This window comes from Oryx dammah, unplaced genomic scaffold (genome assembly GCF_014754425.2).
Source record: "Oryx dammah isolate SB20612 unplaced genomic scaffold, SCBI_Odam_1.1 HiC_scaffold_17, whole genome shotgun sequence".
Classification (NCBI taxonomy): domain Eukaryota; kingdom Metazoa; phylum Chordata; class Mammalia; order Artiodactyla; family Bovidae; genus Oryx; species Oryx dammah.
In genome coordinates, this window is record NW_024070201.1 from 41,758,229 (window position 1) to 41,778,796 (window position 20,568).

At 37.1% G+C, this 20,568-nt stretch overlaps 2 protein-coding genes across 3 annotated transcripts in view; one reads left to right on the forward strand and one right to left on the reverse strand.

Moving 5' to 3' along the window:
* SBF2 (SET binding factor 2) overlaps positions 1 to 20,568 on the forward strand; it is a 488,940-nt gene that overhangs the window by 116,788 nt on the left and 351,584 nt on the right. The gene's annotated exons all lie outside the window — the stretch shown is intronic.
* LOC120876469 (centrin-2-like) lies at positions 5,141 to 6,188 on the reverse strand. Its single transcript, XM_040258401.1, has one exon. It carries the CDS (start codon positions 6,172 to 6,174, stop codon positions 5,764 to 5,766), a length of 411 nt encoding a protein of 136 aa, XP_040114335.1. The 5' UTR covers positions 6,175 to 6,188; the 3' UTR covers positions 5,141 to 5,763.

Here is a 20,568-nt window from a genome sequence, read left to right on the forward strand (position 1 = left end):
AGAAGGAACAAGAGTGATAGCATTCTGTTTCACTCCCAGATTGAGAATCTGCTATTTTAGGAATTCATCTTTTCAACCTTTATATAGCTCTAGAGAGACAACATAATAGAATAGAAATCATTTGACTTTGGAATTATTTGCACAACAAACTTTTTTTTGACCCCTTGCCATGTGTCAGGTACTGTATTAGATGCTGGAGTTAGATAACAAATAAGTGTGTTCCTTTATTTCGAAGAAAGAGGGAGACAACTCTGTAAACACTTTAAATATTGAACTTAACTGTGTGCACTAGGTTCTAAAGGTGCATGTAAAAGGAGTATATGGAACAGTGGGTTTGAAGTGAGCAGAGCTGCAGTCCACGAAGGCTTTCCAGAGGGGAGGCAACCCATGTGGGTGAGAATTAGCCAGGTAAAGGTGAATGCGGATTGTGTTCCAGCTTGTGCAGAGATACAGATATTAGGATGCAAGGGGTGTGCTGCTGTGCTGCTAAGTCGCTTCAGTCGTGTCCGACTCTGTGCGACACCATAGACGGCAGCCCGCCAGGCTCCGCCGTCCCTGGGATTCTCCAGGCAAGAACACTGGAGCAGGTTGCCATTTACTTCTCCAATGCATGAAAGTGAAAAGTGAAAGTCATGTCAAGGGGTGTGGGGAGTGGCAAGGGGCATAGGAACCAACTAGTGAAAGACTTAGATATCATTGGATATCACTTTAATATCATTAAAGACATTTTCAAAACATTTTTCCCCTTCTGCTGAAAAGGGAAACACATTTTTGTCTTTTTGAAGATCTCAGAAATACAGAAAGGTGTATAAAAAGAATGTGATTACTTGTAATATCTTCAGCCAGAGATAACTGTCTTTAACATTTTGGTATACTTCCTCATAACTGCCATAATTCCTCAGTTTCTCTTCCTTCTCTCTTTCCTCTCCTCCCTCTTTCTCCTTTCTTTCCTCCTCTCTCTTTTCTTCTTCTCTGGTCAGATTTTGTCGAAGGATTCAAGTGAAAAAAGAGGTTAAGGTGTAGAAAGAGGCAAGGTTTCTGTTTTGGACTCGTTTTCTGAAATAAATATTTTAGAAAGACGCATAGTTTTGAGGATGGAGAGTTGAATCATTTACATCAGTTTTACTTGTGAGTAGCACCTGGTCAGATCAAATAATTTGCTTTTGCTTTTTTTTAAAGTATTTTTTATCCATAAAAGAGAAGTATAGGGGTATGATTGTGGATGGTTGGTGGTTTGCAGTTACACTGCATGAACCTGCATTTCTTTTTAACTTTTTGTTTTGAATTGGGGTATAGCTGATTAACAATGTTGTAATAATTTCAGGTGAGTAGTGAAGGGACTCAGGCATACATATACGTGTATCCATTCTCCCCCAAATTGCCCTCCCATCCAGACTGCCACATAACATTGAGCAGAGTTCCATGAGCTATTCAGTGGATCCTTATAGGTTATCCATATAGCAGAGTGTACATGTCCATCCCAAACTCCCTAACTATTCCTCCTCCCTCACCCCTCCCATCAGCAACCATAATGAGCCTGCATTTGTATATGGTAAAATTTAAACATGCTATATATAATGTAAATATTTGGATGAATATGAGAAAAGTATTTTTTGTGAGAAGAAAATTTTAACACTAGAAAAGCCTACTTTGCATTCATTTTGATTTACCATGATTATTATTATTTTTGCTTTGATGATTGGAAGAGTGAACTCTCTACAAAAATGGGTTTTATTTAGCTAACTGAAATATTCAGTTGTTTTCAGTTAAACACATGATGTGATAGCTTGACAAGTTAAATCTTTTTAAAGATACAATTTTAAGTGCTTGGCAGTTTTCGTCACTTGTAACCATTCTTGTAATGAGAATACCAATAGTTGTGGAAAAATAAAATTATGAATACATTAAAAAGTTACTTTATTTTAGAGCAAGTTGAAAATGTTCAGGAAGTTATTTTAGCTATTTAATCATATATATATATATATGATTTATATATATATATAAATATATATAAATATATATTATAAATCATTTATATATATATATAAAACCTTTAAAATGTATATACATATGACCATTCCCTCTGAAGTAGACATGAAATTTTAGCAAAAGAACATAAAGAGTTCTAGACTATAAATACATATATAAATTTAGGGGAGCATTATCTCAAAGTTTCATTATATATCTCCCTCTAAAAAATTCAAATATAAGGAGACAGTATATCTTCTATATGATGTCTCAGCCTTTCTTGAACCAAGAATGCTTCTAATGCTTTCAGTTTCTCTTAAGTTTATTTATTTTAACTTCTTTTAACATGTGTGACAGCAGACTATAGCAGTGGTGTTACAAAATTTAATGTCTCTAGATATGACTTTTACATTTTCTACCATTTGAATATTGTATTTTGAGGGAAAATAAATTGTGGATTAAGTGTGACCAGTGTATAAGATTACTCTCTTCTTAGTGATAGTGAAACAATTACTGATAGATCCCTAACACTTGATTTCTACATGACTGACATTGTAGCTCACTGAAAATGATCTACTTGTTCATTACAAGTTAGATTATTTAGAATTTAACACCAAAGCTGACTGTATAGAGAAAGAGTATTCAATTCTTAGGAAAGCTTTCAATGATAAAATAGGTAGTCAGAATTTTGTAATTTTGATGGAGTCAGAAGCTGGAAAACTTCCATCTTTTATCCTAAATCATTTCTGGAAGTACTTCTAAGTGTTATAATAGGCTTCATTGTAGATATATGGGTGAATTAGAAATAGATCAGCCCTTACAGGGAGTGAAACGAATTCTTAAATTTAACTCCTGATTGGATTAAGGTTATCTATTATTTATGACATCCTTAGACTAGCTTCCCTGGTGGCTCAGACGGTAAAACGTCTGCCTGCAATGTGGGAGACCCAGGTTCGATCGCTGGGTCGGGAAGAAGATCCCCTGGAGAAGGAAATGGCAACCCACCCCAGTACTCTTGCCTGGAAAATCCCACGGACAGGGGAGCCTGGTAGGTTATGGTCCATTGGGTCGCTAAGAGTCGGACACGACTGAGTGACTTCACTTCACTTAGACTAGCTACCTGCCAAAAGAAAACATAAATTCACTTTGGAGGAAGATAACATCATCTGGAGTCTCAATTTATTTCCATCTTTAAAAAAAACCAAGTTCAGTTTACAATTGAAAGTAATCAATTCAGAGATAAGATAATGTGGCAGAAAGCTAAGACAAATAATAGAAAAAGATTCACGAAGGATTCAGATAATGGCACTATCAGACTAGACTGTACCTTAATATGTTTAGGAAACATAAAAGATTTAGTATTTTGGCAGAGTATTGGAAACTAATAGGAGAACCAAATGCAATTCAAGAACTGACAAAATACAGTAACTGAAATTAGTAACTGAGAAGATTAACTTAGCAGCATGTTAGGGATTGCTGAAGAGAGTTAGTAAACTGAAAGATGGATGAAAAGAATTCCAACTTTTTCATGGTGAGGGTTAAAGGGTAAAAAATACAGAAATGAGTAGATTAAAAAGAACCAGAGTATCAAATATCCTAAGGAATCTCCAAATACTACTAGAACTAATACTAATGAGTTCAGGGAAGTTGCAGGATGTAAGATCAATATACAAAAACTAAGCATTTTTGAATATTGGTGACAACGAACTAGTAGAATTCAAATGCAGATGGAAATGCAAAAGACCTAGAATATAAAAATAACCTTGACAAAGAGGAACAAAGTTGGAGGGCTTATACTAACTGACTTGAAGGCATATTGTTAAGTTACAGTGTTCAGATAGTTTAATACTAGAGTCAGGATAGGTAATGGGATAGTACTAATTCTGTCAATAGAAGGAATAATCCAAACATAGAGCCCGTACCCCATAGCCACACACAGACACACACAGACACACACACACACAGACACACACACAATGATCTTTTTTACAGACGTACAACGGTAATTCTGGAGAAAGAATAACCTTTTCAACAGATTGTGCTAGAACATTTGATAGCCATATTATTTAGTAGATGAACTTCCATTCATATTTCAAGAATTCCAAGTAGCTCATAGATCCATATATTTTTGATAATTTTATTTATTTTATTTTTGGCTGTGCAGGGTCTTCATTGCTGCAAGGACTTTTTCTCTAGTTGTGGTGAGCAGCGGTGTGCAGGCTTCTCATTGTGGTGGCTTCTCTCGTTCTGCACAAGGCTCTAGGGTGCGCAGCTTCATTAGTTGCAGCACGAGGGCTCAGTAGTTGTGGTTCCTGGGCTCTGGAGCACAGGCTCGGTAGTTGTGATGCACAGACTTAGGTGCTCCATGGCATGTGGGATCTTCCTAGGCCAGGGATCAAACCTGTGTCTCCTGCACCGTCAGGCCGAGCCACCAGGAAAGGCTACAGAGATCTAAATTTAAAGTCTGAAACTATAGAACTTCTTTTTTCTTATCTGTCTACTTTTATTAGTTTTATTAATACTTTCAGTGAACCAGGTTTTGCTTTCACTGATTTTTTTAAATTGCTTTTCTGTTATCAATTTCATTGATTGCCATTCTCTGTTATTTTCCTTCTTCTGCTTACTTTGGGTTTAATTGCTCTTCTTTTTTGACTGCTTCTGGTGGCTAAGAAGGTAAAGAATTCTCGTGCAGTGTGGGAGACCTGGCTTTGATCTCTGGGTTGGGAAGATCCCCTGGAGGAGGGCATGGCAACCCACTCCAGTATTCTTGGCTGGAGAATCCCCATGGACAGAGGGGCCTGGCGGACTGGAGTCCATGGGGTCACAGAGTTGGATACAATGGAGTGACTAAGCACATGGTGGAAGCTGAAGTCATTGATCTGAGACCTTTATTCTTTTCTCATAAAAGATGTTTAGTGCTATAAATTAATAGTCCCCAAGTATTTCTTTAATTGTCTTTCACAAACTTGAGTAAATTATATTTTCATGTTAATTCAGTTCAAACTTTTTTAAGTGAAAGTGAAAGTTGCTCAGTCATGTACAACTCTTTGTGACCCCATGGACCCATGGAATTCTCTAGGCCAGAATACTGGAGTGGGTAGCTATTCCTTTCTCCAGGGAATCTACCCAACCCAGGGATCGAACCCAGGTCCCCCTCATTGCAGGTGGATTCTTTTTTTTTTCTCTCAAATAAGAAAGGCTTTATTTGAAGATAAAACAAATAGCCCATACACACACACACACACACATCCAAATGCAAGTAAGAGTTCAATGGGTTTTATAAAAGAGAAAGCTGCACTCAGGTGTCAATTAAAATTGGAACCATTGAAGAGATGCTCTCTGCTTGTGGTGACATGGGTACAGTGTGTGCTTGAGAAGAAGTTGTTTGGCGGTGGCATAAATGTGGGAATGCAGGACAAGAGTTAAGCTATACAAGGCAGACTGGCAGGTAGGTGAAAGCTCAAAGACCCTTTTCTCCATTCTAACATGCTTTTGTTCTGCCCTGGGGAATTAAAGCAGTCACCCAGTCACCTTACAAAGAACCTCGATTTCAAAGAACACTTTCAAAAGTTGAAAATAGATTTAGAGTTGTTACTAAAGTTATACCAAGATGTCAGTGGGGAGAAATAATTTACATTTTCAAAAACCAGGTTTCACACAATGGCAGGCACTAAACCGAGTTCCCTGTGCTCATGGTGGAAAAGCTGAGACTGATCTTAATAAAGGCTCGTCTTCTTCATAATGCGCAGGAACTCCTGCTCATTGACTTCTCCGTCTCCATCTCGATCAGCTTCATCAATCATTTCCCAACTCCTTGGCCACACGTTTGAGGTTTTTGAATGGTATCTTCCCAGTCTCATCATCATCAAAGAGTTTGAAGGCTTTCAAGATTTCTTCTTTGGTATCCTTCTCAGACATTTTCTGAGTCATCACAGTCAAAAAGTCACTAAAGTTCATTTTTCCTGTCCCTTCCTTATCAATTTCGCTTATCATTTTCTTGATCTCTTCTTTTTTCGGTTCAAAGCCCAGGGCCCTCATTGCCACCTTAAGTTCCTTAACATCAATTGTCCCAGTTCCATCAGCATCAAAGAGATCAAAGGCTTCTCGAATTTCCTGTTTCTGCTCTTTGGTAAGCTCAGGTTTAGGACTCATCCTTTTTCGCTGGGTAGTTGATGCCATGTTTGCCTTCTTAAAGTTAGAGGCCATCCCGGATGGATTCCACTTCCCTGCAGGCGGATTCTTTACCAGCTGAGCCACAAGGGAAGCCCAAGAATACTGGAGTGGGTAGCCTATCCCTTCTCCAGAGATAAAAAGTTTAGTGTAACTTATGATGAAATAACAGAAAGAATATATTGCAAATAATATCGACCTGGGGTCTCCTGCATTGCAGACGGATTCTTTACCAGCTGAGCTATCAGAAAAGCCCCAAACTAATTGTTACTTTCCCTTTAAAATTATTCTTTGACCCATGGGTTATTTAGAATTGTGTTTCTTAATACTTCAAGATTTTTGTAGATAATCTTTCTTTTTTTTAAACATTTTAAATTTCACTGTAGTTAGTGAATATAGTTTTGTTTGATTCAGATCATTTTCAATTTATTGAATACCTTTTAAAATATTTAATTATTTATTTGGCTCTGCTGGGTCGTAGGTGCACCACACAGGATCTTGCATATTCGTTGAGGCATGTGAAATCTTTAGTTGTGGCAGATGAACTCTTAGTTGCAGTATGTGGGATCTAGTTCACTAAATCCCCTAGTTCACCCGGGCCCCTGCATTGGGAACTCAGAGTCTTAGTCACTGGACCACCAGGGAAGCCACTAGTGAATGCCTTTTACATGATCTGGAATATGGTCTCTCTCAGCCCCTGCTACTTATGTTTGTTGCTGTTGTAATTTTTATTCTTGGTAATTATAATAATTTCCCATCCAGTCTTTGTTACTTTATCACTGCCTACATTTCACTATTGCCTGAGGTGTTATTCCTGAATATCAATCTGATTTGGTCAGTGTTGACTTTCTCCAAAAATCTGCTGTTAATCCCACTGTCTATCTGCAGAATGAAATTCATTCTCTTTGTCATAGGAGACAAGGTTCATTACCTGGCTACAAGTTATCCTCCTAAGAAATCCTTGTCTAGTTTTATCATCCTTTGCTATCTCTTTCTGCACGTTTTATATTCCAACCATGTTAAACTGGTTTTCTTTTCCAAAATTGCATTAGGCATTCATTTCCTATATATCTTTGATCAAACTGATCCCTTCTCCTGGAATTCCCTTTCTCTTCTCTTCTTGCTTTTCATCTAACACTCATGCCAATTCTGTTGCACCTGTGGAGCTTTCTTTGCTTTCCTCTGCTGGTGTCTACTGTGTTCATAGTTCATTCTTAATATCTGTCTTATGATATGCTTTGACTTTGGATGCCACATTTATGTAGGCACTCAGTGTTCCTTCAGATCTCAATAATGAGGATATTGACAGTATTTTAAATTCAGACACGTGAGTCAAAGGATTCAGGAATGGTGAAAAATGTTTTGAAGTATGTTGAACTCTCGATTCTAAGTTTATTACACCTTTTATAAGTCATCAACATTAAAGACTATTTACAAATGGAACAAAATTTCCAGCTCAGTTTTCACTGAATCTTAGATAAAACCAAGGAGTTTGATAATATCACAAAAAATAATGAATTGCAAAAAGAAACTGAAAATAGCTTATTAATTGATGTCTATAAATTCATATATTCCCATAGTTTAGTGAAGGTGATATGTAGTAATTGATTACCATTGATGATTAGTTAGAAAATGAAATTATGGGTGATATAGATATCTTATGGAGAAGGCAGTGGCAACCCACTCCAGTGCTCTCTCCTGGAAAATCCCATTGACAGAGGAGCGTGGTAGGCTGCAGTCCATGGGGTCGCTGAGAGTCAGACACAACTGAGCAACTTCACTTTCACTTTTCACTTTCATGCATTGGAGAAGGAAATGGCAACCCACTCCAGTGTTCTTGCCTGGAGAATCCCAAGGATAGGGGAGCCTGGTGGGCTGCTGTCTATGGGGTCACACAGATTTGGACACGACTGAAGTGACTTAGCAGCAGCAGATATCTTACACATAGTGACATAAATAGAGGGATCTGAATATGAAGAAAAGGAGGAGTTGAAATTACCTCCAAAGCTAGAAATTACTTCTTTCGTAGCCAGAGCTGCCCAATCCTTATTTTATTTTATATGCAAAGTTTAGTGTAACTTATGATGAAATAATAGAAAGAATATATTGCAAATAATATTTCTTCTAAATAACCTAAAGTTTTCTCATTATTATAAAATGATGTACTTATGTGTTTTAAGTTAAAAATATGAGGTGTTTGTTACTTTTTATAATTTTCTGCTTTAATTAACTTGTTTGACAAACCAATTAATTTCCTGCGACATACTTTGTGATCCATAAAGGATTGTTTGAATGGGAATTGTTCTTGTAGCTAGGAAAATGAGCTCTGTGAAGTAATAATGTTTGGTTAGCACTTTATTGTTTTCACACCCCTTTTAGGTGTGCTGTTTCTTGGGAGGAGAGGAATACTAGTGAAAGTGGGGTATATGGAATTCATGTCAGCTATATATGGTCTTTCTGCCTAATCTGTAGAAGAAGGAAGCAGAGGAGAGAGGTCTAGGTGAGCAAAGGCATGCTAAGGGATTTTCTAGTATAGAAGCTTTTTAGAACTTCAACTATACAATGGACATTTTTATAGGTATTAAGTATGGTATGTGTATGCATAGCTGAATATAGATGTTTTCAAATATTGAATCCTTGAAGGTTAGAGATCATGTATATCAGAATATTAGGTTTGATGATTACACATTAATGTGCTGTCTTCTAAGGGAGATGCATTCCAACCTTTAGCCTAGAAAGTTGGGAGGAGCCCTTTAGTTGTCAAGAGTCTTAATGAGAAGTGCTGACTAGTGTTTCTATAATGATTTCAGCCCAATTCCAAAAGGTTTTAGTCATGCGTGATTGTGAATTTAATACATTAGGTAATTGCTCCAGTTCTGCCTCTATCCTTATTTGGTTATTTATCCTCCCATTTCATGCCTGCTCTTGTTTTTACTTAGCAATTGACCTTTTTATATGGACTTAGTTGGAGGGAATCCACCACACCACACCACACCATCAATGCCTCCATCTCATACCTGCCATATTTATGATTATTTTTCTTTGAAGTGTCTGTTAAGTCTGAGCTGTTTTATCCTGGTGCAAAATGTGGGACATTTGTTTTAAAGTAGAATTATAACAGATCGTCATTTATTTTCAAGGTGAAGCATTTCCAGTTGAACTGCTTAAAAAATAACTTTTGTAGTCTAGATAGTTTTAGTCAATAAAATATATTTATTTAAACACAACATATCAATATAGTTAAATTAATAAAAAAAAATTTTAAACCACGTCAGCCAACTTATACATTTAAAATGTTAAATTGCTAAATTTATATTTAAATATCCCCTATTCTCCAGAAATAGCTAATCTTAAATCTATTGATCTGAAACTTCTCTGTTGACTTTTGTTCAGTTGAATGAGAATAGTGTTCTGCCCCTGCACTATCAAATTCCTCATCCACATACTCCATGAGCATAATAAAATAGTGCTTAATTTGAGCTACTGTATCTTGAGATGACTTATGCAGTAAGAGTAATTGGAAGATAAGTGGAATTTGAATATGCTAAAGAAAAAAGATATTTGTACTGCGTTAGCAAAAGTCCTGAGATAGAATGTTAAAGTTGTCTGAAGCTTGGTATTTATTTATTTTGGATTTGGAGGGATATTAGGTTATAACAGAGAAGGCTGCAAAGGTGGTAGGGGCCATTAATACTTCATTCCAAAGTATTAATGAAATTAATGGGCTTCCATTTTCTGTAAATAAAAGATTTGTCGTACATATTCTTTCTGACGGGAGCATGTACAGTGTGAAGGCTTATATTTTTGTTTTTGTTTTCATGAAATAGTATATAGTTAAAACAAGGGTCTAATGATAAAGCTAGCTATGTGTGAGTAGCTCTGCTGCTACTGCTAAGTCGCTTCAGTTGTGTCCGACTCTGTGCTACCCCGTAGATGGCAGCCCACGAGGCTCCCTTGTCCCTGGGATTTTCCAGGCAAGAATACTGGAGTGGGTTGCCATTTCCTTCTCCAGTGCATGAAAGTGAAAGTGAAGTCGCTCAGTCGTATCTGACTCTTAGCAACCCCATGGACTGCAGCCCACCAGGCTTCTCCGTCCATGGGATTTTCCAGGCAAGAGTACTGGAGTGGGGTGCCATTGCCTTCTCAGTAGCTCAGTCATGTCCAACTCTTTAGTGACCCCATGGACTGTAGCCAGTGTTATTTATATCTCTCAATAGAACACATAAAAATTACCACGATTTGTGTATACATTAAGTAGTCATATTGAACATACAGGACATGAATATGGCAAAAACAAATTTGAAGGTTAAATCAAGATCAGAAAGCATTATTTGGTGGGGATACACATTTTGAAGGATTTTTGAAAACTCATTTATTGATATCTATGAAAAAGTCTTATGGGAATTTAATGGAGATTACATTGAACCTGTAGATCAGTATAAGGAGAAATGACATCTTTAACAATATTGATCTACAAAACTATGAACCCAGATTTCCTTTCATTTATTTAGATCTTCTATAATTGCCTTCATCAGTGATTTGTAGTTATCCTGCAACCTTGCTAAAATTACTTATTAGTTCTGTGAGTTTATGTTCATTTTCCTTGTGAGCTTTTACTTTTGATTATTCCTATTTAAAAAATATTTTTGACTTTCAAATCATGATAGCACACTTGTGACTCTGCTGTTATCTTAGTGAATATGACCTTTAAAAAAAACCTTTTAGAAACTAAAAAAATATGTTTTGTCTAAGCCTTTGTTTTACTGTATCTTATATTTGTTTATTACCATTTTCTATCAGAATTGGGTTCCAAAATCCTTTGTCAGCATTTCCTTAAAAAGCAGTGCTATTTTAATATCTTAAATATTTGCCATCTGAAAGTATTTTTTAAGGGAACAATAAAGGTGGTTATGACTACAGAAAAAAATTGCAGTTTGAAAAACAGCGTGTTTGCTGTATCATTTTATAAATCTGACTGTTAATTGTTTTAGTGCTCTTACAGATTACTTCAGAATAGGGGTAATAACCAGTGTTACTTTCTTTCGTTGCATATTGTTTCACATGGGATTCTGTCACTGGGGGGGCTAACAGATTTCTTCCTGCCTTTCCTTTCTTTGATCTCTTTACAGACAGAAATTTGTGTAATTACCTAAAGTCTAAAGTGCCTAATTAATGGGAGCCTATGAATGGGGACCCAATGCATCATTATTTTATAGGGTAGCCAAGGATTGAGTGGAATTAATAAAAATTCATGAATCAAATACTCTTATGAGACTGTTGGCTTTGTAGCAGACGAAATATTTCATGTCTAGATACATACTTGATGTCTTCTTATAGTACCCACCCTTCTGAGTTCAATCTGAGTTTTACAGAATGATCCCCTCCAAGTGTTCATGTCAGTTACCTATCATTGAGTTGCCAAGTGGCACCTTTCTTTAGAGGATTATTATTAATTCTGTTTGGAGATATCTCAGCTTATAAACAGTTTTAAAATAGTCAGTATAAATTCTGATTACGAAAACATCCTCAAATTTCTGGCTAGTAGAATAGTTGTATTGGTTGCTTAAAATCAGTTTTCAAGTTTATTGTGCTTGGTAGTGGAAGCACTAAGAAGTCACTAATGGCTTTATGGAATTATAGTTTGACATTTATGACATGCACATATAGAAGTCCTTTTTGTGGTAAATGGTGACTTCATACCAGAAGCTGTTTTCTAAACAGCATAATGTGACCTTCGGAATTTGAATAGATAAAAGTATTTTGATATAGTATAAAACTTTTCTTGAAAAATAAGGTTGTTTTTCTTAGAAATTGTGGCTTTGTTTGATGTAGAAGCTTTCTCCAATAATCCCAATTTTCAAAATAGGTATGAGAGTCATACTTTGTTCTGCTTTCACATTATAGGGGACCTGATAGCACAGTCTCCTTGACTATTGAAAAATATAAAGCCAAACTACCTTGACTATTGAAGAATATAAAGCCAAACTACATTCCCAAATCTCTAGCAGATAAGGAAATTAATTTACATCTAAATGGAGGATACATGATAAGAAATCAGAAGCTTTTGTGCAGTATTTCAGGTCACAGAATATCCTTATCCAAGTTTATTACTAAAAAAGAAAAATGTTTAAAATATTCAGAAATGGTACAGTTCATGCCTATCACACAGGTTACTTACCTGCTAATGATGACTTTAGTACGTGTTTCTTTCTTAGAATTAGCAATGAGTTAAATCCAAGATGAAATCTTGGAGGAATGATGTTTCTTAAGGAAAGGTACAGAGTTGACAAGACTTAAGAGCTTAAAGAAGATGGATAATTTTTACTTTTGTTCTTACCTGAAGTATATAGCAAATATGAAAAAAGTCAGATTTGCATACCTCTAGGCTTTGGTGTTGTGTTAGTAGCTGTTGTGTCCAACTCTTTGAGACCCCCTGAACTGTATATAGCCTGCCAGGCTCTTCAGTCCATGGAATTCTCCACGCAAAAGTACTGAAGTGGGTAGCCATTTCCTTCTCCAGGGCATCTTCCTGACCCAGGGATCAAACCCACATCTGCTGCAATGCAAACAGATTCTTTACCTTCTGAGCCACCAGGGAAGCCCTAGGCTTAAGTACTTTATGGCATTTAAATGTTCCATGAAATACCAGACCACCTGACCTGCCTCTTGAGAAACCTATATGCAGGTCAGGAAGCGACAGTTAGAACTGGACATGGAACAATAGACTGGTTCGAAATGGGAAAAGGAGTATGTCAAGCCTGTATATCGTCACCCTGCTTATTTAACTTGTATGCAGAGCACATCATGAGAAACGCTGGGCTGGAAGAAGCACAAGCTGGAATCAAGATTGCTGGGAGAAATATCAATAACCTCAGATATGCAGATGACACCACCCTTATGGCAGAAAGTAAAGACGAGCTAAAGAGCCTCTTGATGAAAGTGAAAGAGGAGAGTGAAAAAGTTGGCTTCAAGCTCAACATTCAGAAAATGAAGATCATGGCATCTGGTCCCATCACTTCATGGCAAATAGATGGGGCAACAGTGGAAACAGTGTCAGACTTTATTTTTGGGGGCTCCAAAATCACTGCAGATGGTGATTGCAGCCATGAAATTAAAAGACGCTTACTCCTTGAAAGGAAACTTATGACCAACCTAGATAGCATATTGAAAAGCAGAGATATTACTTTACCAACAAAAGTCCATCTAGTCAAGGATATGGTTTTTCCAGTGGTCATGTGTGGATGTGAGAGTTGGACTGTGAAGAAAGCTGAGTGCCAAAGAATTGATGCTTTTGAACTGTGGTGTTGGAGAAGACTCTTGAGAGTCCCTTGGACTGCAAGGAGATCCAACCAGTCCATCCTAAAGGAGATCAGTCCTGGGTGTTCATTGGAAGAACTGATGTTGAAGCTGAAACTCCAGTACTTTGGCCACCTCATGCGAAGAGTTGACTCCTTGGAAAAGACCCTGATGCTGGGAGGGATTGGGGGCAGGAGGAGAAGGGGACGACAGAGGATGAGATGGCTGGATGGCATCACTGACTTGATGGACATGAGTTTAAGTGAACTCTGGGAGTTGGTTATGGACAGAGACCTGGAGTGCTACGATTCATGGGGTAGCAAAGAGTTGGACACGACTGAGCGACTGAACTGAACTGACTGAACAAATCTCCTCAGCATTCTGTCATCTCTGTCCCTCGTTTCCCTCCTCTTCCATGTTCTTCCAGCCGTACCTCAAAATTTATTTTTTAAGCAGTTTTTTGTCACAGAGATGAATATTAACACCTTTTTTAAATTGAAAAAACAAATTCAGACCTTTTCTTGTAGAAGTTAAATCCAGTTTAACTAATTTGCTAGTTATTAGTGTTGTCAAATGAGTTATAAGGCACCCATGTTTTTTGTGAATTGAACTAAATTTGTGGCTTGGAGATTTTAATTAAAATATATTGATGCTGAGAGAATTTTAAACATTTATTTTAAAATATCATTTTCACTTATGCTTCCAGAAAAGTAGCATAGATGTACTTTTCCTTATTCTCCACACTAATTATAGACAAAGTGGCTGGGCGTTCTATTTTCTTTTTCTTTTTAAAATAAGATTCATAAAGGCAGACTGATATAGAACTCTTAAAGGTAAAGAGACTTGAGTTAACATGGTATAAGATCTTGGGTTTTTTGTTGATCTGTATATTCCAGATTGGGTCTTGTGGAAGTCAGCAGTGCTAGTGGCACAATTGAAAACAGCAAAAAGGCGAGAAAAGCATGTTCTGTCTAACAAAGGGAAAAAGGAGCCTACCAAGGCAAGAACTTTTAGATAGTAACCGCTCTACTTTATCTGAACACCACAGGAGAAAAAAGCTGCAACTGTACCTCTACCCCAACTACAGTGGCATCAGAAAAGGCTGAATGGGAATTCAGCATTTTCATTGAAGTCAGGACTTTCATCTGTAGGTGGTGAAGAATCAGTCCCCTTCATCTTCTTGGTTTCTTAGAAGCCATATGGAGAGCCTGATCTTCTACCCTTACCTGGCAGTAGTGATATCTACACAGGAGTGATGTCAGGGGAGGCCTGTTGGAGAGTCAGGGCCTTTATCCACCTGCCACAATGAGGTCACCACTCATGGTGTCAGTAAAGGCAACATAGGTGGCAGCATTGAGGTAGCCCTCTCCTTTTCAATCAGAATAGTTTTGGTGGAGGCCTAGTGGAAAGCCTAAACTTCTGTCTCTGCTCAGCAATAACAGGATCCCTTTCTGTTAAAGCATCCACAGAGACTGAGTAGGAAAACTGGACTTCCACCTGCATCATGTAATAATTTGGCAGTATCCTTCTTCCCCTGCCAGAGCACTATCAGAGGAGATAGGCTAAAATAGATTTGACAACGATCTGGAATTTTGTACATAGTATTTTGTATTTCTAGGCTTCAATGGAAAATTAATCATAATACCAAGAAAATCTTAACTTGAATGGGAAAGGACAGTTAACAGATGCCAACACCAAAATGACATAGGTGTTAAAATTATCTGAATCATTTTAAAGCAGCTGTCATAAAAATGCCTAATGAACAGTTGCAAACATACTTAAATGAAAAAATAGATTGTCTTGGCAAATAAATAAAAGTAAGAATTAAAAGGAAAATTTAGAATAAAAAAAACTGAAAATTTATAAAAAGGGAAAGAAGCCTCAATAGATTGACTCAACAAAGGCCTAGAAAGGACAGAGAAAAGAATCCATGAACATGATGATAGAGCAAAAGAAATTATGTAGCCTCAACATCTGAGAGAATAGTCCAAAACAAACAAGACCAAATGAATAGAGCTTCAGGTACCTGTGGGAATATATAAATGATCCAGCAGGCATGTCATCAGAATGCTGGAAGAAGAGGAGGAGGGTAGGACTGTAAAACTGTTCAATAAATAGTAGCAGGGAAAAAATCCCAAATTTGGCAGAAGTTTATGCAAACTTACAGATTCAGGAAGCCAAGTGGATTCCAAAAAGGATAAAGCCAAAGAAATCTGTGCCAAGGTACATCTATGGTCAAATATCTGAAAACTAAAGACAGTCTTGAAAACAGCAAGAGAGAAATGACACCTAAGTAACAGGGGATTGTTTTTTTGAATAACAGCAGATTTCTCATCAGCAGCATTGGGAGCCATAGAGAGTGACTTTTCTTTTCTTCTTGAGTTTTCTTAATTATGCCACCCTCCCAGTATAAAGGAAGGGGACAACAGGAGATGAGATGGTTGGATGACATCACTGAGTCAATGGACATGATTTGAGCAAGCTCCGGGAGATGGTGAAGGACAAGGAAGCCTGGTGTGCTACAGTCCATGGAGTTGCAATGAGTCGGACACAGCTGAGCGACTGAACAACCACCACCCAGCATAAAGGAAGGCAGAGTTTTTATACTTCTCTTAAACTAGATAAATACTGATACTAGTTGACTGTGATGTTAGGTACATATGTAATCCTTAGAGCAACGACTGCAAAATCTGTACAAAAAATATACTCAAACACTGTCAATAAATCAAAATGGAATTCTAAAAGATATTTGACTAATGTACACAAAGGCAGGAAAAATAAAGAAATGTAGAATAGAGAGGACCAACAGGAAACAAAAATAAAATGACAGATGTAAGCCCTGTTATATAAATAATATTAAATGTAAATTGATGTATCAATTAAAAGTTTATAAAAAGGGATGACCATTATATGCTCTCTATAGGAAATCACTTCAAATATAACATAGGTAGTTTCAAAAAGATAGTTGAAAGAAAAAGAATGGAAAAATACCTGATGCACACATTAATCAAGACTAGGGTGGGCTATGTTAATACCAGATAAAATAGACTTCAGAGCGAAAAAAATCCTTGCCAAATTAGAGACAAACTTGCAGAATGATAAATACCATCAGTCCATCAATAAATAATAGCAATTTTAAATGCATATGCATCAAACAGCAGAGTTTCAAAAATGCGAAGCAAAACTGATATAACTGAAGGAGAAAACAAATTTCCAATTATAATTAATAGAATTCAGCATCCACCTCTCATCAGTTGATAGAACAAGTAGAAAATCAGCAGGGGTATATTATCAGCCAACAGGATATAGTCAGCATTTATAGAACACTTACATTCTGTTTAGGTTAAAGATTTTATAATCTGAAAAAATTTTAAAGAATTGAAATCATACAGAGTATGTCCTCTGACCATGATGGAATCAAAGTGGAAGTCAAGCCATATATCTAATAAAATGTCCTATAATAAATGAATGGTTAAACAAACTCAGGTACATATGTACCATGACATAGCAATAAAAAGTAACTATAGATACACTTGATGGCATGGATGGATCTTAAGGGCATTATGCTGAGTGAAAAAAATCAGTCTCACAGATACATTGTATGCCATTCCATTTATATACCATTCTCAAAATAACAAAATTACAGAGGTCAAATTAGGAACAAGTTAGTGGTTGCCAGGGGATTGAGGTGGGGGAGGGAGTTGGGTGTAAATATAAAGCTGTAACAGGAGTAACATCATTATGGTGATGAAATAGTTTTATTTCTCATTTTGGATGGTGACTGCACAGTTTTATACAAGTGATAAAGTGACACACAACTATACACATTGCCCCAGTGTCAGTTTTCTGGTTTTGATATTGTACTATATTTGTATAAGTAGTAACCACTGGGGGAAAAGAGTATAAGAAGCCTCTATATACTCTTTAAGTTGCTTATATTCTATCATTTCAAAACAAAAAGTTAAGATATTGTTTTATCAGAGGTGTATTGAAATTTAAGAATATTTTTGAAATTTCCCATCACATTTCAGTATATTTGATTAAAGAACTTGTTCCTAGGTGAAAGGATAACACTTGTAATTAATACTCATAAGTTTTTGAAAGTCATTTTGTATACTTCTCAGAAAATGAGAAACTAATAAATCATCCTCAAACCTGGCTACAAATCCTTTTGGAAGTTAGATGATTTTCAGTTAAGTGCTTTCAATAAAAGTAAAGGAGAACCTGATCATTTCACAATATATACAAATCCTGAATCACTGTGTTGTACAATTGAGACTAATGTCAGGTGTCAGCTATATCTCAGTAAAAAAAGCAATTGTGAGCAAATCTTAATTTTAAAGTCTAAGTAGTAGAAATAAGCATGTTAATTATTTTTTAATATTTGAACATTTTCATAAAACAGTGTTTAAACTTAATGAAAAAAATATTGAAACACCAGTATAGAGTTTAGAAAGCTCACATACTAGTCTGTTACTAAATTAGAGTGAAAACAACTATTCATTTAGTAGCCAGTTATTTAGTTATTAAAGCAGCTCTATTAAAAAGAGTACAGTGGTTTGAACCAAGCAGTGGAAATGGATGTGCAAAGTGGTTGGATGCGCAGTATATTTTATAGATCAGACCCATGATTGTTGAAGGTGTTTAGGTAAGTAAGGGTAAAGTAAGCATCAAGGAGAATAAAAATAGACTAAATTTCAAAAAAAATTACAGAAGGATCATAATTGGATTTATTGGGTTCCTAAGTGCATGGCTATATGTTTAATAGATACTATTGATTGTTTTGGGGAGAGGAGAAAAAAAACTGGATGCAAGTAACAACAATTTTCTTAAAGCTTCTTAGCACCTAGGAAATAATCACAAAGGAGCAAGAAATAGTATTCTTTGGTAGACATAATTATTTGAACCAAAGTTAATTGTTTGGATATTATCTTTTGTTGGTCCAGGTGGAGAGAAATTCCTGTTTTGAGACTGAATTACACTAGATAAGAAAACAAATAGAAAAAATAAACATTTATTCATATAAAAATGATTAGAAAGTATAGTTCAAAAGAAAACACAGCTATTTCCCCTACTTGTTTTAAAGTGATGAAAGGCTCACAACTCTGTAAATTCACTACCTTTTATTTTGCTGAGCATTGTCCCCCAGAAATTGAGTTTATAAATTAATAAAACTGACAAAATATATTATTTCTCACTTTCAGCTCAAAAAATAGTTTTCTTTTTTCTTTTTTTTAGAACTTTGATCTAATTCCAGTCATCAAAGTCTTTAACCAATGTGTGATATCCCACTACAGATTCTTTAACTGGCATATGTTCTTGGTATTAGAACATGTTGCAAAATAGGTGGGGGCTAAGATAGATAGATATCCTCTGGTGATCCTTGCAAAAAGATGTTGTTGTTTAGTTGCTAAGTTGTGTCCGACTCTCTTGCGACCCCATGGACTGTAGCTCACCAGGGTCCTCTGTCCATGGGATTTCTCAGGCAAGAACACTGGAGTGGGTTGCCATTTCCTCCTCCAGGGGAGCTTCCTGACTCAGGGATCAAACCTGCATATCCTGTGCTGGCAGGCAGATTCTTTATCTCTGAGCCATAGGTGATTTCTTTACCACTGAGCCATCAGGTGGCTCTTACAAAAAGATAACCTTTGCTTTTAGTTTTCAGGAAGGCAGAATCAATATTTTTGAAGGAAAGATGTCTTATGTTAATGATGTATCTCTATAAACTTTTTGGACTTTATAAAATATTTGTCATTTCATTAATTTATTTAGCAGTTATTTTAATGGAAATCTGTGCAAAGGTATAAAAGAAGGAACCATATTAGAAGGGGCAGAGATGCAATATAATCAAGACCTGCACTCCCAGGTAGGCAACCTATAAACGGGAGGATAAACAAAATTGCAGAGGTTCTTTCCAAAGAGTAAGGGGTTCAAGCCCCATGTTGGCCTCCCTAGTCCAGGGATCCTGTACTGGAAAGATGACCCCCTAGCACATTGTATTTTGAAGATGAGTGGGGCTTGTAGGAAAGGGACTTCACTCTCAAAGCAGAGATACAAAATATCACATGCTTCAAGACCTAGCACATAAATGTGCCTGGGTCAGACCTACTTGCTGATCTTAGAAAGTCTTCCAGAGAGACAGGAGGCAACTGGGACTCTCTTTGGGGGCCACAGATGCCAGTGGCAGTTATTTTGAGGAACTCGGACTACCATGAGAACACTGGTGCTAGCAGCACCATTTTGGAATCTTCCCTCTAGCCTATTAATACCAGGAGCTTACCTGCCCACCAGCCAGTCGGCACCATTCCTGGGACCCTGCCCTCCCCAGGCCAAGCAGCCAGCTATTAATATATATGGGTACAGACATACCCACCAGCTGGTCCAGAACCTGACCCTACCCACCACCAGTGGGGTGATATCAACCCCAGGAGCCCCCAGGCAGTGACCCCACTCAATCACAAGTCATGACTATCCTCTAAACTTCTGCTACCTGCAGCCTGCTGCCCCACGGTCTGGCCCTCCCCACCAGCCTATTGGCACCAGCCCCAGGCCCTACAGCCAGCTCTGTCAGGACTTAGCTCTACCTACCAGCAGCCAGCAGCCTCCATGTGAGGCAGGGTCTGCAGCCAACTGCTCAGGAACCAGCCCCACCTACTGGCACACCCACAGTAGTTGGCCCCACCACAACAGAAGGGCCCACTCAGCCTACATTTGGGGCACCCCAGGCCATACCTCCTGTGACCCGAGGGGATTGTGCTGCTGAGCTCCAAAGGATGTTTCCTGCATAAGACTGCTTTTTGAAGATGAGGAAATATAACCAACCCACCTCATATGTACAAATAAGCACAGAGAATTAGGCAAAATAAGGTGTGACTAATGAAGGAACAAGTTAAAACCTTGAATGGGTTTTAACTAGACAGAGTAGAGCTAGGCAGTCTACTCAATAAAGAGTTCTAGGTAATGATTATAAAGATGCTCAATAAGCTCAGGAGAATGGATGAACCCAGTGAGAAGTTTAACAAAAAGTTAAAAAATATAGACAAGTCTGAAGAATGCAAGAACTGAAATTAAAAATACACTGGAAGGAGTCAGTGGTAGATTGGATGATACAGAGGAATGGATTAGTGAACAGGA